General features: G+C 37.3%; 2 protein-coding genes across 3 annotated transcripts; one reads left to right on the forward strand and one right to left on the reverse strand.

Annotated features, from left to right (window-relative positions):
• Window positions 1-813: 813 nt before the first annotated feature.
• Window positions 814-1,878, forward strand: LOC105032556 (uncharacterized). Its single transcript, XM_010907023.4, has one exon. It carries the CDS (start codon window positions 814-816, stop codon window positions 1,363-1,365), a length of 552 nt encoding a protein of 183 aa, XP_010905325.1. The 3' UTR covers window positions 1,366-1,878.
• Window positions 1,879-19,907: 18,029 nt separating this feature from the next.
• On the reverse strand, window positions 19,908-22,290 carry GLO2 (MADS-box transcription factor 2). Of its 2 annotated transcripts, none has more exons than XM_019846334.3 (7): window positions 21,865-22,290; window positions 21,713-21,779; window positions 21,260-21,387; window positions 21,057-21,156; window positions 20,920-20,949; window positions 20,767-20,811; window positions 19,908-20,205 (listed from the first exon to the last, which is right to left on the reverse strand). In XM_019846334.3, the coding sequence occupies exons 1-7, from the start codon at window positions 22,050-22,052 to the stop codon at window positions 20,065-20,067; spliced, it is 699 nt and encodes a 232-aa protein (XP_019701893.1). In that variant the 5' UTR covers window positions 22,053-22,290; the 3' UTR covers window positions 19,908-20,064.
• Window positions 22,291-26,483: the final 4,193 nt, after the last annotated feature.

Raw genomic sequence — 26,483 nt, forward strand, 5'->3', positions numbered from 1 at the left:
GATGGATTGAAGTGGGCAAACAGTCCACGTGTCTCTCTCTCCCTTTTCCAACACCCTATGTGTCAAATGGAGACTTCTCTATTGACAAGCCTCTATTTTACCGTTATCTTTACGGCGGAGCTTAAAGCTTGTATTTTTTTATCCATGAAAATTTTACTATTATCTTTCAAAATAGAATATGAAATGAGTGCAGGAATGTTATAAATACAAAGGCAGATGTTTTTTTGGATGAGAAGAAGGCTAAACCTCCGTTATTTATTTATATATAATAGAGTTTGATTACATCAGTGATGTAACAAAGCATTACTATATCCTTAGCAGAGTGAAAACAACAACAGGTTCACAACATCAGTAGAAACACTATTGTTTCCTCAAACTCAGTTTAAAACTGAACCTTTGCCTGAAGTCGAGTTATGCCTGAAGTCGAGTGATCTCCCTTAACAAAGGCAGATGTTTAGTTCTGCACACGTCCAAATCCTCGTAGCTCATGCTGGACCCAATCTTAGCCCTACAAATCAGCAGAGTAGGTTGCATTCTATTTAGGAGAGGATAACAGCTAGGCATAACAACTGTCTTGGTTATGGCCTAACGCTTCCCCGCCCTTCTCTCTCCTTCTATAAAACCTCCAGGACTGTGCATGTCCAATTGCCACCCATGTTTTACGTAAACGCCCGCTTGAATCATTCCAGCATCTGAAACCACTCCAACAAACAATTTTTTTGTTTCAGAAGAAACCTTGATTCTGAAACAATTACATTTGCGAGAAAAGATTGAGAACAAGCTTGCCAATTCATCAGCTCCGGAGTTCTTGCCATGGCACAGACGCCCCCTTCCAATGGAAGGGCGGGCGACATCCGCATCTGGGTCATTTCTGGCTTCTTCCTCATCCTCCTCATCACAGCAGGAGTTTTGCTAGTTCTCTACTTTGTCCTCCCAGAATCAGAGGTGACTGTCTGGTTCCCGTCGATCGCAATGATCTTGGTCGGGATCCCATGGGCGTTCTGGATCATGACATGCTTCTATAGGTACATGACAGCAAGGGGACCGGAGATTGTCAACCGACAGCCAAACAGGGTCAGAACAGTCACCCCCACGCCGAGTAGTAGGACCAGCAAGACCAGTGCAGCAAACAATTACTCGCCGATCAATTCCCCGGGCAGCGCTAGGAATGTGCATTGTGGAGCAGCCGCCACCCCTGGAGGACTACAAGGGTTGGCAGGCGGAGCAGAAGCAAGTGGTGCAAAGGTGGATGCCGATGCTGACCGAGAATTCGATGCCACAAATAAACCAGCCAATTCCAACAACGAAGGTTCGTCGCTTGCATCTCATGAGAGTGAAATGCCCTTAGCATTGTCAATGTCATAGCAATGGGATTATCAATGCCTTCTAGCAAGAAACTTTGATTATACTGCATCTCAGAGGTTAAGATATTAATGTTATCATCAGTACTGGACCTTCAACTGCTGTTAGAGATGAAGAATGGAGGCAAAACAAGAATATAATCTGTGAGCTGCCCATGTCTTGATTACCTACGTCTGTATATTTTTTTCCCCACATTCAATTTATAGAGTTCAAGAGTTACTATCTTCACTGCAGCATCTGATGGGTAATATATAGTCCCATAGAGTAGGAATTTCCTGTTTGATCTAATCAAAACCAACAGATCAATTACTTTTTCTTATATCCTGAATCCCCTTCAGAATATGTAAGTTGGAAAATATTCTTTTAATCCAATGAAGCAGTGTGATCTACTTTTTTGCCTAAAATGTAGATGGTGTTGACATGAAAAGATTCTGGAGGCCAAAGTCATGAAATATATTTTTACCTCCGAATGCATGCTTGAAATGTTTGATAGATTGAGTATAAAGAAGCTTATCCCATCTGTTTGGTAATGGATTTATGGTTTATGGATTATCCTGTGCTTTTGTTATTTACCTTAGTACAAGATATAGGAAATTAAATTTAAAAAAACAATAAATGATTTCATTTCATTTTCATGTGAAGGCTTTTCAGTACCCATTCTCTAAACTAATCTTCTGGAGTCTGCAGCGGCCTATATTAGACCATCTCTGCCAATATTTTTTTTTCCTGAAAATACTAACCATTGGCACTATTCTTGACATTTTCCTGATGTACATCGACCTCTATATATGAGCAACAAAAGTAGCATCAACAAATATCAAACCAAGAGATGCATCAGGTCAGAAAAATATTGGTCTCCAAGATGATGCCATTTGCTTTGGTGGATAGAGCAATGCCAAATTTTGAGTGTGTGCAAGAGAATAATCTCATATATGTTTATAATAAGAGAATTTCCTAGAAGATTACTGTCACCCCCCGACCCGAGATTGTGAATCGAGGGTCGCGGCAACCGCCGCATACTTATGAAGAACTCTCTCCATAAGCATGCAAGGCATCTCATCATGATATCAATGCATCACAACGGAATAAATTCAAATATTTACTATTCAACTGTAATTCAAGTAATTAAATCAAATGTCTTACATCCAATAATTTTTTTGCTAAAAATAAAACAATAGGTCTAGGTTCAATGAAGTTGACAATACTAATCTCGCTTCTAAAAGCTCTGTCCCAATATTTCATCACACGCTCGAAATTAATTATCTGAATCTGAAAAATAGAAAGAAAGGTAATGAGCTAAACAGCCCAGTAAGTAACAAATATCTCAACTAGATAATTCAGATATTATATAATTTTCAAGAATAATGCTGCAAATAAACATAAGAGTATATTTCATGCTGATTTAATGCAAATCCAATATTTTCAAATATTCACATATCAAAAATCCGATTCGATTTAAAACACTCGTAACTCAACAGCCTTGACTATGACCAACGTTTAACCCCCATTGGCGGGGTCCACAGAATACCAGCGCACAACCCCCACTGGCAGGGTCCACAAATACCAGCGCACAACCCCCACTGGCAGGGTCCACAAACACCAGCGCACAACCCCCACTGGTAGGGCCCACTGAGTACCAACGTATAATCCCCATTGGCGGGGCCCACTGAAATATAGTTAGGCTGAGAGCATAAATTCGATCTGTATCAAAACACTTTGTATCATAATATATCATAAATATTTCACTGAACATGTACATAAATCGACATTCCATAATATTTCAAAAGTACTTTCTTTTCAAAACATAATTTCATAAATCATACATAATTTTAGAGAATAATTATTTATTTTCAGAATAAATATGGAATATCTCGAGAAGATGATTCATTACTTACCTTTCACGGAGCACTGAATGAACAGATCAACTAACTTCTAGGAGATTCTTCCGTGCCTATTATCCAAAATTATATTTTTTACATTAATTTTAATTCAAAATTAAATCTAATAAATTCCAAAATCAAAATCGCACTTAAAATCAGACTCTTTCATAAACTCGATCAAAATCATCAGATGAAGCCTTACACTACGCTAATCTTAGAGGAATAACTTTAGAGAGAGAGAAATCCATCAAGAGAGAGAAATATCCTAGAGAGAAAATTTTAGAGAGAGAAAGTAGAGAGAGAAAATCCAATTTCAAAGAGAGAAAGTCAGGGTTCAGACTGAAAGAAGAGAGAGAAGAGAGAGAAACTCTCTCTCTCATCATTTTTTATTTTTATTTATTTATTTATTTATTTATTTGTTCATATATATATATAAATATATATATTTATTTATTTATTTTTATTTTTATTATTATTATTATTTTCTTTTCTTTTCTTTTCTTTTTCTCTTCTTTTTTTTCTTTTTCTTTTTCTTCTTTTTTTTCTTTTCTTTTTCTTTTCTTTTCTTTTTCTTTTTTTTTCTTCTTTTCTTTTCTTTTTCTTTTCTTTTCTTTTTCTTGATTCTTCCCATGCCGGAACAGGGACGGTGTCCCCTCCTTTTGCCGGGCCGTTCAAGCCACGGCCGCCGCGGCGGAGGCCGGCGGCAGACGGGGGGCCACTCCCCCGGTCACGGAGGAGCGTGGCCGGCGATCGATTCCGATCGCCGGCGCCGGAAAATCCAAGGAAAAAGGCTCAAAAACAAGGTCTCTTTCCCGATCGAAAATCGGCGACTCTCGTCGCCGGCAGCCGCGCACAAGAGCACGAAAAGAAGGGGAAGGAAGAGAGAAAAGGAGGGAAGCTTACCTTGACCTCCGGTGACTTCGTCGGAGAGCAGTCACGGCGAAGACAAGGTGGTGTCCGCGGCTCTATTTCGAGAAAATCGGAGAGAAGGAGAGAGGGAAGAGGCTGATGTCCGGTCTCAAGGAGAAGGGTATTCTTATAGGGGGCCCTAGGACTCCGAGGGATCCTAGGAGTCCTGATCTAGCCCGGATCTCGCCGGAGAAGAAGACTCCTATCGGGAGTCTTCTTCCCTATTTTGAATTCCTCTGTTTTTTTTTTTTTTTTTTTGAGCTTTTGTGGGCTGAATTAGGTTTTGGGCTATAACATTCTTCACCCCTAAAAAGAAATTTCGTCCTCAAAATTTTTCATACCTGTCACCATTGTATTGGAAGCCTGTGAATTCTGTTGAGTAAGCGCATAGACTCTTCCCTAGGTTTTAGAAATCTGTCCACCACCCCTATGTCGTCCTTCATAAGTTCTTTGGCCAACTTGATTTTTAGTATTTAGCGGGCAGCTAGCAATTTTATGATCCTTCTGACCACATTTGAAACAAGCATCGGTATTCCAATAACAATCCTTATCTGTATGATTTTTGCCACATCTGGAGCACGGCTCACCATCAATTTGTTGAGTCTTATTATCCATTGCTCCCTTAGCTGATCTTTTGATGTTTTTATTATTCTGTCCTTGTGTATCATTTGATTTTGCTCTCTTTCTTTGCTTTCTTTCTCTTTCCATGCGTTCTTCATTGACTTCTCTTTCAATTATCAGTGCTTTGTTTACCACATCTGCATAAGTTGTCAATTCATATGGAACCACTTATTTTCGAATTTCAGTTGTTAGTCCCATCTCGAACTTGTGAACACGTTCTTGCTCACCATCCACTAATCTCGGAGCAAATTTTGCTAACTCTGTAAATTTTGCTTCATATTCGGTCACACTCATACCCTTTTGCTTCAAATAAATAAACTCTTGCTCTTTCTGGATCCTTATACTCCGAGGAAAATACTGATCATAGAATGCAATCCGAAATCTTTCCCAGGTAAGTATTTCGCCGTCTTGTTCATGCTTGCGCTGTAGTCACTGACACCAGTTGTATGCTTCTCCTTGTAGTAAATAAGCTGCATATCGAATCTTTTCTTCATCAAGACACTCTTGGACAGTGAAGGCCTTCTCCATCTCCATTATCCGATTATCAGCCTCCAAAGGTTCAGTAGTCCCCTTGAAAGCTGGAGGAGCAAACTTTTTAAATTCTGAAATGTTGTTCCGTTGTACTGGTTGCTCTCCATGTTGTGGTGGTGGATGCTATTGTGCATCTCGTTGTATCTGCTGTTGTTCAAGCATTTGCTGCTGTATTTGTTGTTGTGCTTGTACCATTCTGATTAGGGTCTGCATTAACTGAGCCATATCTGGTTCTTGACGTGCTCTCGAAGCACTCCCATTAGGATCTACGACTCCCTCCTCCTGAGGGGTGCCACTGGTCAGATGGGGAGTGCTACCATCCTGTGGTTGTGATGTCCCTCTTGCAATTCCTTGAGTAGTTCTTGTCATTCTACGGGGAGGCATGATAACCTTGTAGTAGTAAAACCTTATTAGATTTATTTATCTATTTGTTAGGATGGGTTTATAATGATGCTCATACTCTAACATCCCAATATTCCTAATGTTTACCCACCTACACTCATACTATGTCAAATTCTATGTGTCATAATTTATCCACTTATGCTCTGATACATATTAATTATCACGCCCCCGACCCGAGATTGTGAATTGAGGGTCGCGGCAACCGCCGCATACTCATGAAGAACTCTCTCCATAAGCATGCAAGGCATCTCATCACGATATCAATGCATCACAGCGGAATAAATTCAAATATTTACTATTCAACTATAATTCAAGTAATTAAATCAAATGTCTTACATCCAATAAAATTTTTGCTAAAAATAAAACAATAGGTCTAGGTTCAATGAAGTTGACAATGCTAATCTCGCTTCTAAAAGCTCTGTCCCAATATTTCATCACACGCTCAAAATTAATTATCTGAATCTGAAAAATAGAAAGAAAGGTAATGAGCTAGACAGCCCAGTAAGTAACAAATATCTCAACTAAATAATTCAGATATTATATAATTTTCAAGAATAATACTGCAAATAAACATAAGAGTATATTTCATGCTGATTTAATGCAAATTCAATATTTTCAAATATTCACATATCATAAATCCGATTCGATTTAAAACACTCATAACTCAACAGCCTTGACTATGACCAACGTTTAACCCCCATTGGTGGGGTCCACAGAATACCAGCGCACAACCCCCACTGACAGGGTCCACAAATACCAGCGCACAACCCCCACTGGCAGGGTCCACAAACACCAGCGCACAACCCCCACTGATAGGGTCCACTGAGTACCAACGTATAATCCCCATTGGCGGGGCCCACTGAAACATAGTTAGGCTGAGAGCATAAATTTGATCTGTATCAAAATACTTTGTATCATAATATATCATAAATATTTCACTGAAATGTGCATAAATCGACATTCCATAATATTTCAAAAGCACTTTCTTTTTAAAACATAATTTCATAAATCATACATAATTTCAGAGAATAATTATTTATTTTCAGAATAAATATGGAATATCTCGAGAAGATGATTCATTACTTACCTTTCATGGAGCACTGAATGAACAGATCAACTAACTTCTAGGAGATTCTTCTGTGCCTATTATCCAAAATTATATTTTTTACATTAATTTTAATTCAAAATTAAATCTAATAAATCCCAAAATCAAAACCTCACTTAAAATCAGACTCTTTCCTAAATCGATCAAAATCATCAGATGAAGCCTTCCACTACGCTAATCTTAGAGGAATAACTTTAGAGAGAGAGAAATCCATCAAGAGAGAAAATATCCTAAAGAAAAATTCTAGAGAGAGAAAGTAGAGAGAGAAAGTCCAATTTCAGAGAGAGAAAGTCAGAGTTCAGACTGAAAGAAGAGAGAGAAACTCTCTCTCTCATCATTTTTTATTTTTATTTATTTATTTATTTATTTGTTCATATATATATATATATATATATATATATATATTTTATTATTATTATTATTATTATTATTATTTTCTTTTCTTTTCTTTTCTTTTCTTTTTCTCTTCTTTTTTTTTTCTTTTTCTTTTTCTTCTTTTTTTTCTTTTCTTTATCTTTTTTTTCTTTTCCTTCTTTTTTCTTCTTTTCTTTTCTTTTTCTTTTCTTTTCTTTTTCTTGGTTCTTCCCGTGCCGAACAGGGGACGGTGTCCCCTCCTTTTGCCGGGCCGTTCAGGCCACGGCCGCCGCGGCGGAGGCCGACGGCAGACGGGGGGCCACTCCCCCGGTCACGGAGGAGCGTGGCCGGCGATCGATTCCGATCGCCGGCACCGGAAAATCCAAGGAAAAAGGCTCAAAAATAGGGTCTCTTTTCCAACCGAAAATCGGCGACTCTCGTCGCCGGCAGCCGCGCACAAGAGCACGGAAAGAAGGGGAAGGAAGAGAGGAAAAGGAGGGAGGAGGGAAGCTTACCTTGACCTCCGGTGACTTCGTCGGAGAGCAGTCACGGCGAAGATAAGGTGGTGTCCGCGGCTCTATTTCGGGAAAATCAGAGAGAAGGAGAGAGGGAAGAGGCCGATGTCCGGTCTCAAGGGAGAAGGGTATTCTTATAGGGGGCCCTAGGACTCCGAGGGGTCCTAGGAGTCCTGATCTAGCCCGGATCTCGCCGGAGAAGAAGACTCCTATCGGGAGTCTTCTTCCCGGTTTTGAATTCCTCGGTTGTTTTTTTTTTTTTTTTTTTTTTTTTTGAGCTTTTGTGGGCTGAATTAGGTTTTGGGCTATAATAATTACTTCCTTGCATTGAAATCACGAGAATATTTTAGCAGAACACTAAAAACAAGGTATCTTCTTATTTACTTTGTTATCATAAACACCTCACTGTCAGATGGGGGGAAGACTCGGTGACAAGAACAATATATTGCTACAACTCTACACTACAACTAGTTTTTATCTTTAATAGCTCAACAACTCTCTTGGCAAAATAATCCTATCTAAACATGAACAAACAAAACCCGCAAAGCAAATACATTTTATAATGGTAATATCTTAAGTTACAAACCACTGAAATTGTATATGATAGAAACAACCCTTTGAACATGTAGTCTGTCACATTGATCTCCTAAATTCTTATGATCAATCAAAACATTCATAAAACTTAATTGTGAATCAAAAAGGTAATTTTATGAACTTTATGAACGAATATGGCACATATCAACTAGCTAAGCTGCAAACCTCTTCTGGGCTACAATTTGTAAAAGATGCAGCAATATCAAATGCTTTATTACAACTTCATCCCACAAAATTTTTGGTTTCTCACTACCCCTCTTTCCCTCTGGTGTATCAAATTGCAGGTTCCTATTGGTACATCCCTTGACCTCTGTATTGCATATCCAAACCATCTAAATCATCCTTCTCTCAATTTGCCTTTAGCTAGTGCTGCATTTACCTTCTTCATTTCTTGCATATGTTTTCATGTATTACCACACATCCATCTCAATATTCTCATTATTAAAGGCATATTCACAATACCATCAAAAGGCTAAAAAATTGTTTTCTAGGAGGCTGCTCTAGTATTTTCAGGGGACATAAAACAAGAGACAAGAAAAATAAAACATACAATATATACCAGTTAAGGTTTACCTGAGATCCCATGATGACAACCACAAAGTGGGCAAGGGATTTATGTGCTTGAGCAAAGGTGCTGATTTCATTGCTAAGATCGAGAAAAATTCCACAGAAGGGTAGAAAAAACTAGAGCTATTAGTTTTCCTGGGAATTTCAAAGAGAGATTGACAGTGCCTGGGTTCAGATTTCACTAAAGCAGTAGGAAAAATCAGGCTTTAGAACCTGTTTTCCTTTATTTAAGGAAATTTAGAACCCATTTTTCTGGCACCTTTTTAAATTTATGACTGTGATAAGCAACCAAAAACATTTTGTCCTTTATTTTCAGGTTTTATTTTACCTTGTAGTACTTAAACCTCATGATCATGAAAAATCGCATTTTTCCTCCTTTCCACAAAGATTTGTGTCACACCTCAATCTCAAGTTTTCCTTAGATTTAGTCACTGGGAATATTTTTCAGAAATTCCCTGATGAGAACTCCTTAAATTCAACATCTGACTGGTTTTAGCCAAAGTCTTGAACTCTAAAGCATTCAATTCTTCTAGTCATTTTACCAAGATTCTGTGGATTTTCTAAAACCATAGGTTGTGCAGATAAGCTCTGTACCAGGTATTTTCTACCTGTACGCTAGTTAATCATGTCTAGGCAGTTGAAACATGCTATAACTTGATCCTACCTATGTGCCTTCAGGCAAACCAACCAATCTAAGGGCCTCAGATGTCCATAATTATAAAATTAAGGTTAGAAAATTGGAGAAAGCCAAGAATTACTTCCCTTTAGAGGAACCTCATCGAGCATGGGGAATTGGGGTTGTCTACAAGAGGAGGCTTGCTGATGGAAGCTTGATGGCCATCAAGAAATTACTGGAGCCAGACTAAGGTGGCGACGAGGAGCTCTGACACCAGAATTTGGTGCCTCTGATAGGCTGCTACATCACCGATGATGATGACAACATGGAGGAAGAGAAGTAGAGGCATTTGGTTTATGATTACAAGCCAAATTGGGAGCCTCAAGGACTGTCTTCACCTCCTCTATGAATGGCAATCGAAAGAAGCCTCCTTTGTGCTGGACGCAGAGGAAGACTATTGTTGTTGCAAGATTTCAGTAGGAGGAGGTTGGTTGTGGACCAAACTAGGTTGCTTTTTGGTTGAATCTGGTGAAGTCTGTAATGATTCCTGCAAAGAAAGTCTTAAAACCGATGGGGTACCCTCCGATTTAAGATCCTCCGATGATTAAGTCAGATAAAGTCTTGAGAACAGATAGTGGAAATGGGAGAATAGAAGGATGAGAAGAGAGATTGTGGGCAAATAGAGAGAGGAGACTCTTATTCCCTTTAGTGGGGGAGCTGAAAATGATTGAGCAGAGTCTGAACTTTACCAATTCAGACTTACCTTATGGAGGATACCTTGCCTCCCTTTATATAGAGGAGGTAAGGAGGCCTGCTCAGATTGTTAGACCGTTAGGAGAGTTTGTTAAGCTGTTAGTTTGTTATAATAAATTGGCCAACTATATAGAGATCATGGGACGTTTGCCCATGTGGCCATTGGTTGTAGCATAGCTAGAAGGCAGCTGATGCTGAGCTGAATGACAGCTGCTAAATAACCATCTGCACACCGTCTGTATTTTGACGGTACATCGATAATCAACCAATGTGACATGGCTGAGATCGATGACTGGCTAAACTGCGTATCAAATCTCTTTAGTATTAATAACTATATCGGCTAAAGACCGGCATAACTCACTGCAAATGGACTACTAGCTGAGATAAGCACCATACTTTAAGAATAGCTCTGGGCAATTCAGATCAACCAAATACCAGACTGAAAAAGAAGATCCAAAAATGGCTGATATGACCTGAAAGAACATTCATGATTCAAATAATAATATGTTGCCACATGTTTGGATAATAAAATCGGATAACATGTACCAACATATGCCCCCCACTTTTCAGACTATAGTGAAGTTTTTCACATCAAGTGTGGAAAGTCCTTTCAGGTGATCTCATCTGATTTGTGTTGTCGTCATAAATGCTCCGTACCACTGATGGTTGAAAGTATTAATTTTTTAATTATTCGAAGCAACACACCATTTCTCAAAAATGATTCATTGGACTCGATAATGTTGAGCGCTTAGAGTTCACAATTACTTGGGTGGCTAGTCCCTGACGTGTGTGTGCCAGATGTCATTTCATGGTTGGCTAGTTTAGCTATCACACGGATCCTGCTTGCATAGCTCGATCAGGAAGAGATGCGTCGAAATGGCTCTCCACGGAATCGTCAGATAACCGACAAGTGTTATCGATTCAATGGTGCATAAAATTAATCCAAACCATTAGTAAACTTTATAAATAGGTCTGTATTCTATTCAAAAATTATTTTACTATTTTCTTTGCATGGAAGCCTTGCCGAGATTTTTTTAGAGCCCCCACATCACTAGTATCGAAGGAGAAACTCCCCCAAAAGTCATCAGAGCCAGAGAAGAAAGAAGCAAAGAAGTTCTTTAAAAGCTTCCTAAGATCCCTCTTTTCCCATTAGGTACTTGTCTTCGGCTTTCATTTCATGAAAACCTGAGATTTTGGGTTTTTGCAATCCTTATTTTCTTTTTTGGATAGTTTTTCCTTTTGCTCTTTTCTTGTTGTCTACTTTTCTTTTTCCGTCCACCTTTGCTTTCTTCTTTTCTTTCAAAGATGTCTTCTGGTAGTAGCAACGAGATAAGTCAGGACAATTAAGTACCTCGATTGATCCAACCACTACTCGAGTTTAAGGTGGAAAGTTCATCTCGAACAATAGCTGAGGTCAGTACCTCAGGTAGAGATAACCCAGAATCTCCTATAAGAGATCCTTTAGATTATCTTGGTCCGAGTACTGAACAATCTATCCTGACCGATTTCGACCTTCAGGAACTTAGAAAAAAATACTTGATTCCTGAAGAATTCTAACTTATAGCTCCAGATCAAGATGGTAGGGTTACTGAACCTCCTGAAGGTTGTATCATATTTTATGATGAGACACTTCAATCTGGACTTTGATTTTTCTTACAACCCTTCTTCAGTAATGTATTAGATTTCTATAGACTCCACCTAGCCCAAACCACTCCCAACACTATTAGAATGATCATAGTATTCATCATTTATTGCAAATTTTCTGCTATAGAACTTAAGATTTCTCTCTTTATGGCATTATTTGTCCTAAAGAAATACCCTTATAAAAAAGGCTAGTGGTATTTTTCACCTCAGCCTAAATACAAAATTTGATCCTGCTCTTCTTTCCTTAATACATGACTAGAAAAATTACTTTTTCTTTGTTTCTTCCAATGTTCATGGGGTTTTAGGTATAAATGGCATAATCCTTAAATCAAATGGAACTCAGATAAGGAAGTATTATCTGGAGATGAGAAGGCTTTTGTGGAGCTTCTGGATACAAAAGCACCTAAGTTAAGCCTACTGGTGTTCCAATCCTTGTTTGATGCCGGCATCAGTCAGATCTCTCCCCAGGATAAGTTCGATGTTAATTTTTTTTCTTTGTTGCTTTATCATGTTTCAACATTTTTCTTATCTAACAATCTTTATCCTAGTTATAGCAGCAATAATAAAGTTCAATCCACAAAGGCTGGCTGACTCAAAGAAGAAAAAGCAGGATGTACCCAACCAGTCTGCTCCCAAGAAGAGTAAGGAGACTGCTCCTTAGAGATCGATTGCCCTCCGATCATTACCAGGGATGATACTAATTAACACAAATGCCGTGCTGATCTTCGCTGCCCCATTGGTGAAATCAACTTGCCAAACTACCGAGATGGCTCGTCTGCCTTCAAAAGAATCTGCTCGCCTTAAGCAGATGACTTCTCTAGCACTCCCTCTGATGTTGGCCAAATCAACTCAGCCAACTGATCAGCGTCAAAAGTCCCAAACTCCTGATGTCAACCCACCATCTTCCTCAGGGACAAGATCGACCTAACAAAGGCGTCACTTCTAGAGATGCCAAGACTGGGCAAAGACCTGCTCGGTAAAATGATGCCCTAAAAGAATTTGGATGCTCAGAGGAGGGATCTTTCTCTGAAGAAATTAATAAATTATGGATTCAATAGTATTATGGATGTAAGTTTTCATTCTCTTCCATTCTTTTCTTTCTTTTTTTCTTCTTTTTTTTTACATCAGCTATTTGGCGACCTGACTATGTCCCTCTTTTTTGCAGTCAGGTATGTATTTCAAGTTGCTCCATGAGCACTTGACATTATTTTTTGAAAATAAGAAGTCCCTGGAATAAGGGTTCAAGGTCGAGAAAAAGGCCAAAAAGATGATCGAGGAGGCCAAGAAGGCTGTAGAAAAGAAGGCTGCCAAAGAAAGTGAAATGATGGAGGGGTTGAAAAAACAACTCCAAAAAAAAATGAAATCTATCAAAGAAAGAATAAATAGCTTCTAGACAACCAATGTCAAATGAATGATAAAGATGACAAGCTGCAAAAACAAACAGAAAGGATCTTGGAGCTGGAGACCAAGTTGAAGGAGTTCGAGGTGGTAATTGACAAGCATGATGAAGCCCTTGTCTCATATCAGAGATAGCTTGATCAGGACAAGGAGCAGATGTCTAGGTTGAAGACTATAAAAATTTTGATGCTTTTCAAGATGAGGTTATCGAAGCCTTAGAAGGAGCCTTCGATTATGGCTTTTTACACTATAGAAGTTTAATCATCAAATTTTTTCTCGATCTTGACCTTAGCAAGGTCACAATGAAAGTAGTTCTAGAAGCAGCAACTGAAGTGACTTCTGAGACTATTGCTAAGCAACTTCCTCCCACTCCTATCATCAAAGTCCCTCTGATCGAAGTCCCAGCTCGTCCAACCGAGGTCGTTGTCATCGAAGCTACTCCGAAGGAAGCAGTCAACAAGGATTCTACCTTAGCTCCTCTGACAAATAACTCCCAAGCTAAGGCTTGAATTATCCTCTCTTTTTTCTTTTTTTCTTTTTTTTTTCTTTTTTCTTTTTTCATCATGTAAATTCCTTCCACCTTGAGAATGGCTTCCAATCTGTATCTCCATCAATTTTTTCTCAAGATCTTAGATCTTTTGTCCAAGACCTTCTTTCGTACTCAGCTTCTTATGGAGAGCAAATTCTGCTTCCCAAAACTGATCAATAAGATCAAGAAGATGATCATGGTGAGGATTTTGAGGAGTTGATTGCTGAAAATGATGTGATTGAACTACTTGGGGGGCTGCTTCTTGCTGTCATTCTGTAGTATGCTGGAGTTGCTGTACTGTAGTGGTAAGGGCTTGGATCTACTGGATCAAGAGATTGAATTATTGTGGATCAATAGTAATTGATGGTTGGATAAATTTTTGAACATCTTCAGGAGAAGATGAAGTAGGTAAAGAATGATTCGGTGCCTTCTTATTCAACATTTTCATCAGGATTTTTTTAAAAAAAATCCTTTCTCTAGCACCAATTTATTGTTGTAAAACTTCAGTAAATAGTCGACGAGGTCGGCCGTGGACCGAACTAGGTTGCTCTTTGTTGAATCTGATGAAGTGTGCAACGATTCTTGCAAAGAAAATCTCAAAATAGATAGGGTACCCTCCGATTTAAGATTCTTCGATAGTTAAGTCAGATAAAGCTTGAGAATAGGCAATGGAAGTGGGAGAATAGAAGGATGAGAAGAGTTATGGGCAAATAGAAAGAGGAGACTCTTATTCCCTTCAGTGGGGGAGCTAAAAATGATTTAGTAAAGTCTTAGCTCTATCAATTTAGACTTACCTTATAAAAGATACCCTGCTCCCCTTTATATAGAGGGGGTGAAGAGGCCCGTTCAGGTTGTTAGACTATTAGAAGAGTTTGTTAGGCTGTTGTTTGTTATAACAGATTGGTCAACTGTATAGAGATCATGGGGCGTTTGCCCATATGGTAATTGACTGTAGTATAACTGGAAGACAACTAATACTGAGCTAGATAATAGCTGGTAGATAATCGTCTGTACTTTAATGGTACATCGGTAATCAACCGACGTGACACAATTGAGATCGGTGACTGATTATACTAAGTATCATATCTCTTTTGTATTAATAATCATATTGGTTAAAGACTGACATAACTCACCGCAGATCGCTACCAGCTGAGATGAGTATTATATTTTAAGAATAGCTTTGTGCAAATTAGATCAACTAAATACCAAACTAAAGAAGAAGATCGAAAGATGGCCAATGTGATCTGAAAAAACATTCATGATTTAGATAATAATCTGTTGCTACGTGTCCGGATGATGAGATCGGATAACAAGTACCAACAACTATCATAACTTTTCTAACTCTCCCAAGGAATAAAGCCAGATATTAAGACAACTGAGGCGAACTAGCTGGCTTTGAGCTCACAAGGTAGGGCAGGAAAGGGTAGTCCTACCTCACCACCATGGTTGCTAGGATTCATAGCTACCTCATGCCGGGGCATGCATTCAATGGGCAGCTCACAAAAGAAGAGTGATTGTATTGCTTTGAAGTACTTGTATTGGAGATTATGTGTATAGGCATGTCTTTGATCCCATATCAGCTATGTATTAAGTAGATCTTGATATACAGGGTCAAGATATCCAAATAAACCTTTCAGGTTGGAGAAACATGAGACACATGAACTATTTATGTTACACTGCTTTCCGAATTGATCTAGATATGAAGTCTACTTTTGTTGCCCAGTGTTTGTGGCTTTGAGCAGTTCAGTGATATATGAAGGAGCTCGGTGAAAAGGATGATACAGGAAAGAATTGTTCAGCACTAACTTCTCAAAATGGCAGATGCAAGTGGCGACAAATTCATGGATCTTCAACAGCGGATAGGCTACAATTCGAAGTGCATAACTTTCCCTTATATTGTCACAGGAGAACACCGATGCATTGCTTGGCATTGTTCTACTTTATATTTCGTTCTTTCTGGTGAAACCTGATGGATTTGGTGGTGGCTTATTGGCTCAAACATACATACCTTTGCACCATTTTTTAATATCATACACATCTGAATGTAAATTTCCACAGATTTTTAAGTTTAAAGTGCCGGTACTGCATCTTTGTGGCTTTCTTTTTTCATTGAATCCTACCTTCCTCTTCTAATAAACCTAAGTTTGCTTCACTGCCATGTGTCGCAGAACATTCTTGAAGTCATCCAAAAAACAAATTTGCACAGAAGTGTTTGATTTCTACATGCATTTGAACACGAAATTTTTTTATTAATTTTACTAATTTCAGAGACTCATAAGCAACAACAGCATATCTTCTGAACGGTGAAACTGAAGCTCTGTATGCGGTACAGCAGCATAGCAACACTGATAGGCAGTGAAGGAAGAAATTATTAAGCATTTCGCAACTAACCAAGGGGATTCAACCTAAGACTTTAAAATACCGAGATTACAGATAATAAAAAAGGTGTTCCACCGCCTGCAAATAAATCAGGCACCAAACAAAATCTCAATCTTGATTGTTTGTTCTGCAGTAACTTGCAAGCGGATTGCCACCTATGGGCTCACGAAACTATTTACAGCTCCACTCCTATCCACCTTGATATTTGTTTACTACTGTTGCAATCAAGGGTCAAAGGTTTGAATAGCTCGGATGGTTGGGTTGATTTTGCATCCGTATATATGAGGTATTATCTGCTTTAGATCATGACTATTTTTAGGCTTCAATCGGCCTTTGTCATTTAGAGCCTCATGGTTTTCCCTTTAAAAAGCACCTTATATGGGAGAGAAGGTTCCGATCTATATAAGCAATCCATATAAGCCATACTCCTTCTTGACTTATAACCAATGTGGAACTAAAGATGTCATTCCCACTACCACAATATAGCCCCCCATCAAAGAGAAATATATGCGTATGGGCATGACTCATAACCGATGTAAGACTAAAGATACCCTTCCCACTACCATAACAACTACAATTCTTTAAAATTTATCGAAACAACAAGGAAATGATAAGCCATGCAGTAATAGTCATAAGCTTCGAGAATGTTATTGGATCTTGGCGCCAATGTTGCAATCAAGGGCCAATAAGTCGAATGGCTCGGATGGTTAGGTTGACTCCACATCGCATATGTGAGATATTATCTACTTTAGCTCATAACATCTTTAGGTCTCAGTGAGCTTTAAGCTTGGTAGATCTTGATCATTTAGAACCTCACGATTTTGCTTTTTAAAAAATACTATGTGAGAGAGAATGTTCCAATTCATATAAGCCATACTTTTTTGACTTATAACCGATGTAGGACTAAAAGATACCGTTTCCACTACCACAACAACTACAATTCTTTAAAATTTATCAAAACAACGAGGGAATGACAAATTGTGGCAGTAATAGTCATAAGCTTGAGGAATGTTATTGGACCTTGATCTGAGTCAACACAATCAGCACTCTTCAATGGCTCATTAGAACATTAGTAACACTCATCTATAATCTCAGAATGTAACATGATATCGCCTAAACTCCAGTGACTTAAGTTTGATTTTGATTATTACATGGGGCGAAGTAAACCAACTTCCAACCATATAAGACTTCTCTTGGGGGTCACCGTTGGTGTTTAACGTTTCACTTTGATTTTATAGATTTTGTTATCAAGGAAAAAGAAATTGTTTAGGGTGTTGGCCGATGAATTTCAAAAGGTATTATTGAATTTCAGTCTTGCAGTTCACATCTATTTAGAACATCAGCCTATCAAAATATGTTAGAAGCCTTGCCGCTTCATACTTACACTTTTTCTCCTCCTACTTTTTAACTGGTTATTGTTCCATTTCAACATTCGAAAAGAACTTGATAAAAAGAAAAATGAAAGAATGAAGTATAAGTAACCTCCTTAAATAAAGGTTCTAAAAGATCTGCTGTTAAGAAAAATGGAAACTAACATATCAGTTTCTTAAACCTGATCATATGTTCCGTTAAGTACACTTCACAACCACTGGTAGTCAACAAATAAAAGCATATTTGGGAGGAAGCCATTCTCTCATGTAAAAATGATGGATATACTTAACTCGAAATCATTAACCGTCAGCAACAATTAATACAGCAATTCAAGATGGGATGAAGCAAACATAAGTATTTCAGCAAGATCAAAGTTTGCTTGGTCCTGCTTAGACAAGCTTACGTAATCAAGAATATGATCTAGAAAACTAGTGGGAACCTGCAGTCTCACAGAATCTCGTAGAATGTGAAAAGCAGTCCACGGACGCCACTCTATTCATGGTTCAACGCACACTTCTATGAAGCACTTTTTCAAGTAAACCACAACATTTAAATTCAAATTCAGACTTCGTTAAAATCTGAAGTTGCTCCCAGGAGATATTTCTTGAGACCATCAATGGAAAATTGGCCAGCAGGAACTTTGTAATGGGAGAAAATGTTTCATAGAATGGGCTTTAACTTAGTTTTGACTACTATCAAAAGACCACCCAAAAAGAATCTCGCATCTTTAGTAAAACCCTACATCTCTACATAGCACATAAAAAGATCATGTTCTGACAAGGTAGGATATTACAACCCAGTGTCAACATCCTAACTCATAAGTTATTTACAGAAAAGCCAAATACAGAAGGTCTCAAAGACACAATCATACCTAGACAATTCTTTCAAGGGCATTATGTCCATGCCTATTTTGCACCAATCCCATTTAGAGTTGTCTTCTTCCACCAGGGAATGAGAAAAATATATATCAAAGGGTTCATTGTGTATTTTCTAATGACCTGAGGAAAAAGTAATTGTTTTGCCATATTACCTTTATCATCATGTAGAAAGATCAGGTTGGCACTTCAAGTGAACTGACAATGTAGGAGCACAACTCGATCGTTCCCAGTGGACTGAGAATCTTGCTTTCTTGTATGCTCCAAAATAACTGCGGTAAGTATAGCAGCTCACAGCCATTGTTACAGTGTTATCTTATCATCCACACCTAATTGTCCTTTTGAGTCACTTTTGCTGAACAATGAACTCAGCTTGCACCGAAGGTCATATCTTACCCCAAAATGGCCTCAACCAACCATGGCAAAATCTTCTACCAATCCATAAAGCATATGAATACATTTGAATGAATGCATATGAATAACCAGCATTTCCAATGATTTCTCTTAATCCAGCTTGCATCAACATGTTCAACAAGCATCACGGCACACATATCAAAGTATATACAGAACACAATCACCATAAGTTATAGTTTCATTGGATGATCATACTCTCACAGTTATCAACCATAAGCAACACAGCTTCCAAATACCAACTAAAAAAATAAAAATAATTAAAATATGGAACTTTAACTTATAAAACTAAATTTATGTGATGTGTGTAATATTTTCAACATCAAAAGAAACATGATTGACCCACTGGTGTAAGATTTCCTCTACATCCATATCCATCAAAGCTTAACATGCTTTTACATGAACATTATGATACCTCTCTTACTGAAAACAACAGAAATAAATTTGTGTTGTCAATCTTTTACCTGATACCAACAAAAGCATCACGTTGAGCTTAATATACTGTGCCTGTAATCTATACAACGTACAACTGAATCTATATTAGCAAATTTGAGATGAATCTTAAATTTTTCCAACAAAATCTGATTAAGAGTTTCAAGACAATTATTATTCTTTACCCTGCAACTATCATATATTCTACAAGATTTTATGCACACAATTGGATAAGTTAAGATAGAGCATTTAGCTCTAGAAATTAGAAAACTAATACTATTAAAGCATTCTTGGATTACGAAAATACTCAGAGATATGGGTAACATTGCATTGACAAACTATAAGATGGTAAAAAAAAATAAAATAAAATGTCCTAGAGAATGATTAGTTTAATTTTGTCTTCTTCTTTTCTACGTATCAGAAAACAACATAAAATCTTGAAGCAGTTGTCTATCAACAAATATCAGATATACAAATACTATTCTTGACTACTTGTATACAAGAAACTGACTTAGAAAAACATTATATAATATAAGACATGTCCTATAAGATAGAGACAATACCCAAATCTTAATTATAATTCATATATATAAAGTTTTATATCAGCAAAGCATGCTAACAACTGTAAATTATGAACATGATTACCACATGAAAAGCGATTAACTTAAACCAGCCATCTATTAGCCCATCATAATGAGTACTTTTGCTAATTCAAGCAGAAGGAAAATAGGGAGAGTACAGAAAAGAACATATTACATGTCCACAGACAATTTTGCACCAAACAGAATGCCAAGTAAACATGAGGAGACTTTTATATTATTTGTTCTCTTGCAAATTAGGCTGGATTGGTTGCACACGGAAGGCTATTGGAATCTGGCATGCAAAATCCCTAGCTTTCAGAGGATCCCCAAGCTCCAATTCCCTTACATTTCCATTCATTGCCAATTCCTGGTGATGCTGTGAAAAGAAAGATGATTATTTCAGTTAAGAAAGAGAGAAAGACTGTTGAGTTTTTGGTAATGTCCACAATAAGCACTAACTGCACTATCTCACATTTGGCAAATTCTTACATGGTATAGTAACCAAAATGATGCTAATATCATGACTTCTGAGTGATACCATTACATGGAGCAACCAAAGTTATGCGTGGTGTGAGGAAGGCAGATGCAGCAGAAACAAAGATGATGCCGCTATAGTATGCACATGACCTTGATGCATCCATAGTCTAAAACTTTACAAGACAGTCAAATCATGGGAAAGAGTTGATAGAGCTTTAAAATTTCAATCACAATGAACACTCCAACTGGCTCAACAAAAGCATGGTCCCAGATGAAAAATGGTAAAGTGGAGTGCCAAATATCAAATAAGTAAAAGCTCCAAGTAGCTCCTTACTATCACTATCTACATATCACACTGCGTTGAGTTTATCATGATGCTTATAATTTTGCCATCCATGCATAAAAAGTGCATCCTCTGCTATAACTTGAAACTCAAAAGCTCATCCGATTAGATGATTACCAATAGAAAAGTCAGATGCTTGTTCTCCTCTTCCAGCAATCTCTCCTGCATGTTGCGAATTCAAACAATTACTGAACACTATCTAATTTATAAAAGGGAAAGGACAGTTTACGCAAAATAAGGAAAACAATTCATCCAGTCCTTGAATCATACATTCTTCTTGAGCTTCTTCAAGAAATCCATCTGGAATAGTAAAAGAACTAATCAGTAACATTCCCATGCACAAAGGAAACATATCACAGGATTTACATGATCAATCAAACAGAAAGAAGGCACAAACATATACCAACCTGCTTGCCCCTAACACTGGTGAGACCATTCTGGAGGACATCCTCAATTAGAATGAGTTCCTTTGGGTTCAGCGAGTTCAGATCGCCACCCTTCAAATGCCTAACCATCACCACACAGAAATCACCACCAAAAACCAGATGAAACCAAATTGGCCGGCTGAAAAGAGTTAAAATAAATCCGAAAACAGAATTCCAAAAAGAACCTCAGCTCAATCTGCATGTTGTCATTCTCCTTCTTGATTCGGTCAATCTCAACACTCAGATTCTGAAACAGGCCAACAGAAATTAACCAAAAATAGCCGAACTTCTCTTCTTTAACACCTGTTTTCATCTAGACACGAATATACAACAGCATGAGGGCACGAGAGGAAAGAGGGTCAAGATTCTGACATGGTTTTCTGGAAGTTTCCAAACAAGCTGCAAAATTTCTCCTTTTCATCACTTCCATTCATCAAATAAGGTCATCATTCTAATTTTCCATTTTTCTATCGCTTCTTTCCACCAAAACATGAATTTAATACATGGGATTCAAATTCTTCTCAAAGAGGTACTCATACATTCGTCACCGAGTTGCAAAATTTCTATTTTTTACCACTTCCATTCATCAAAAAATCGATTTTTTTCTTAACAAAACAGCAAGAAATAGGGTTACCTACCTCGTGCTTGACATCCCAGAGCTTCTTGCCAGAGTTCACCTGGTACTTCTCCAGCAACCTCGACAACCTTCAATCCCATCAAACGATAATAACAAAATGGAAAAAAAAAGTAGAGAGAGAAGAGGGAGGGGGGGAGGGAGGCAGCGCGATACGTGGTGGAGGGGCTGCAGTACTCGGACATCTTCCCGGAGCTGGAGAAGATGACGAGGGAGACCTGGGCATCGCAGAGCACGCTTATCTCCCGGGCCTTCTTGATGATCCCATTCCGCCGCTTGGAGAAGGTTACCTGCCGGTTGGTGGAGTTCTCGATCCGCTTGATCTCAATCTTCCCTCGCCCCATCTCCTTCTCTTCCCCTTCTTCTTTTCCCCTCGACGCCGCTTTTCTCGCTCCCAGGAGCACCAGAAGGAGAAGAGAGCAGGGATGAATGAAGGCGGTGGTGGGGAGGTGGAGAGAAAGACAAAGGGCAGAGGAGCTTCCATCTTGGGGAAGGGGAGGACATGGCTTTCGGCGTAGTTCAGAACCGGTCTCTGGAAACGAAGGGGGTGCGTTTACTCGTCCCAGCCGCGTTTGATTCCCAAAAGCAGAGAGGGAACGTGTTTGCTCATGTGGCTGTTGTTACAAAATCAATCAAAAAGAATTTTTTTACATATATATATATTTTTCTAAATATATAAAAATATAGGAATCCTTTTGCAAATTTGTTATTTTCATATATATTCTTATAAATACCTACCTACCGAGATCTTATAAATAAAAGTTACGTGATTTGTAATAATTTTATAGAGTTGCACCTTCGATTTATAAAAACTAAATTTTATTTTTTAATATGTGTTTGTATTATTGAAATATTTTTTGTGATAATTTTTTCTTGTTATGATTTCATCTATTATCCTTTGCTTATGTATAATTATTTGGAGATGCCTGATAACAAGTTTGCAAATTTTTAGAACAAAGAAAATTCATCATCTAGGGGTGCTTGTGCTCATATTGACAGTTTGTTGGTTGTATCCCTTCCTACCTCACTAAATAGAAGGACCCTCACTTATGCAACAAAAAAAAAAAGGACGGGGGAGGTAGGGGTGGGGAGAGTATTTTGAAGTACTCAAGAAGTCAAATCCCATGGTGAAAATATAGCTTTCACCTACACCAAGAACTACATTTTTCCTTTCTCCAGTGTTGTCACATACAAGTTTAGCTAACATTACGGTCTTGTTTTATCAATATTGAAATTATCTTAAAATGAACTAACAAAGGCATTTACTTGTCGTGCTTGCTCACCCTTAAGCACCTAGCAGCAAATTTAAAGGAAATGCAAATATTCGTACTAATTCTCCAACAAGTCAATCAATTAGCCACATTTTCCATGTGCACAAAATAACAAACCTTCTTAGTCCTTAAGAAAGTTTCTCATTATTCTGAACTTTTAAAATAGATATGTACTGTTATACTTGAGGGCATTATAAATAAGAATTCGTCAAAACAAGCAAAGAAATGTAAGTGTTTAAACATGATTAAGTGAAGATAGATAAGAGGAGATGTAGTTGTTTTGATTAAAAAAAGAAAATTAGTTTAAATAAAAGTTCATTCATTGAATTGGAAAATATTTAGAATAAAAGAGAAAAAGGTTTATATGATTTGGATTTTTGCGTCCAGCTAGATCAGATTCGGTTCCAATCCAGCTCATTTTTGTTGATCCAAATTAGATTCAAATGGTACATGAGTTGAGTTAGGTGAGGTAAAGCTGAAAAATACAATTCTCAAATCTCACCTAGAATTAGATTGGATTCAATTATGGAACCTAACCCAATCTATGGATCAAATATAGACCAGATCGAGTCTAATCAGATCAAAATCATGATAAGCCTAGGGACGACCCGATCTACTTGCAGCCCTAACAATATCCACTAAAAGTTTAGTTGATCCACTAATTAATTGACATGATGAGGAAATAAAAATAGTGAATCGCTGATGTCATATTATCATTGGTTATATAAAATTAGTAGTATGTGAACTCCCCATCTTTCTCTAGAAAACCATTATTGCCAAGTTGCATGGATTTTATTAGGCTCATAATTGTAATCAAGTTGGCTAACAAATTACCCCTGCTAACACAAATGCTTAGAACCAACAGCTAGTATGGTAAGGCAATGCATCTTACTTTTCTTTTATAAAGATATGTTTTGTCATCAAACACATCGCTTATAACATTTTAATGGTTGTAAAGAGAAAGTACAGATGCACCTAAATGAAGTGGGAGCACCATCATTCTTTAAATATTCCTCTTTTAAATAGTGTACTCGCACAAAAATTAGCTATTTTCAGGCACATGGAAGAATGCAAGTAAGAATAAAAAACGCTCTACCATGTGGATGAATATAAGGTAAAATCCCACAATTCGGCATTGTTTCTAACTTCCACCCATGACTTGTGGGGTGTAGAAGTAGAATGCTAGGGTTTCCTCCTCATCTAAAAAGAAGAGGTATAGCCGTATTTCCTCTTCCTATGTGGTGGTGCCATCTTATTCGCCTTCGGCAAATCAATGCCGGAAGCCTAAAGGATCACAAACTCCAAGCCACCACCTGTCTTTCCATTGCCTGTCTCTCATGGCTGTCTCCCTCTCCCACTCCCCACCCTCTCCCTCCTCACCTGGGCCCTTGCAAGGTCTGGTTAGTCTGGGAAAGATGGGGTGGAAATAAGATAGTGAGGGTTAGACTTCAATGGTCTCAAAAAAACAAAAAGATATCATTAGCATGATGCTTTAGGAATTATTAAAGCTCTATGTGAGATACGCGACAATTCTCATACAATTACAAAAAGAAGATAGATTCATCCTCTTTTACAGAATTGTTGGAGATTTTTGTTGTTTCTATTATCTTTTAAGATCCCGCATATTTATCAAGAAATGAATAGCTGCTGATTGGATAACTTTGTATATGGTAAATCATACAAGATCTACTCTTAGAATAACTTGACTAATTCTCCATTTTAGTTTAATAATTTTTTTTTTCGATTCTCACAGATGTATTTTTTCTCATGTAATATAAGTCATCCGATTTATTAGAAAAAGTTTAGATTTTTTTTCTTTATCATCATATTTGTAAAGAGGGATTAAAATTGATCCTGATTTAGATCCAAGAGAAAGATAGGATGCTAAAAACTCATCTCCCTAAAACATTAGGATTAGCATCCCATATTCTTTTTTTTCCCAAGAGTTAGGATTTGATTTTTAAACAATAATTATTTAAGTATAAATTAGTTATATATTTTAAAAATAAAGAATACATTTTATGAAAGATGATAAACTGAATTAAAATAAAGCATTTTTTAATTTATAATTATTATTTTTAACATAGATTTACAAACTTTCTGTTGGAATTTTCATCAAGGGGCATGTATATGTGTTTTAAATTTTTTTTTTTAAATAACGCAGCGGAATAAAAGATTAAAACTTCTTTTAATCTAAATCATGCATGTATAAAACATAGAACATAAGGATCTACTTCATATGCTGAAATTGAACATATAATATCTCTACCCAATTTAAAATTCAGCCCAATAAAAGTAATGGCCCAAAAGTTGAAGCACAACTCTTAAAGCGCAAAAAAAAAAAAAGAGATTTAATGGGAGGAAGAAGACTCCCGTTGAGAGTCTTCTTCCTATCTCAATAAGGAGTTTCAATCCGAGCCAAATCTCCAACTCTCCTCTATAAAATGAAAATTCCCCTTTCCTTGGCCTTCAATCATCAAAAAATTCTTCTTCCATTTCCTCTTTCTCCAATTTTCCTCATTTTCTTGCTCTCAGATTTAAGGCATTGTGCCGACAAAATTGTGGCCCAAAACACCATCAAAAGTAAGGTAATCCACCAAGAAATTCTCTCTTTGATTTTTTCTTAGAATTTAGCCAAGATTTTTGAGTTTTTATCTGCTAATTTTTGGAGTCAAAATCAAATTCGGAACCTCTGTTTCAGTTGTCCGCATTTTTGAGTATTTCAAAGCCGTCTGGTGCCATCCATCGCTGGCGAGCTTTGACTAGGGAGCCATGACTGCACCGTCTTGGATTGAACCCACCTCTCGCTGTTCCTAGGTGAGACTTCCATGAGATTGAGAAGGAAAAGAAGGGGGACCACGATCCCCTGTTCTGTTTAAACGAAGGAAGAAGAAGAGAGGAAGAAAAGAGAAAAGAAAAAGAAAAAGAAAAAGAAAGAAAGAAAGAAAGAAATATATATATACATATATAAGGATTTTTTTTTAATAGCTTAGATTGATTAATCAAAAATCTTGGATGCTACCACCTAGTCAATCCATATGGGGATGTTGGATTTTTGAAATTTTATTTTAATTATGATAAAAATTTATTTTGACATGCCAGGTTTAGCAGAGAATTTTTAAGATTAATAGGATCTATAGTTTGGATTACTTTTGAGGTGAGTAGTGTTTTACCTTTAATAAATTTATCTAATGAATTATAAATTGATAAATTTTGAATCATATTAATTCATGATATACATGTGATTGAAGATATTTTTTTTTAAATTAATTATGATGATGTATAATCATAGAGAATGATACGATAGATTGATTCGAATGTTATTTATTTATATTATTATTAAAATAAATATATAAAATTAAAAAATGATATGATTTGATAATCTAACTATGTAAAGGATCCTATCAATAGGGGTTAATATATTGACAATTGATTTATTCTGAGGATTTATGTCGTCAGTGAGACCAGCGACAAATCGTCAGTGAGACCAATGATTTCGAAAGA

The sequence above is a fragment of the Elaeis guineensis genome, chromosome 8, assembly GCF_000442705.2.
Source record: "Elaeis guineensis isolate ETL-2024a chromosome 8, EG11, whole genome shotgun sequence".
Lineage (NCBI taxonomy): Eukaryota > Viridiplantae > Streptophyta > Magnoliopsida > Arecales > Arecaceae > Elaeis > Elaeis guineensis.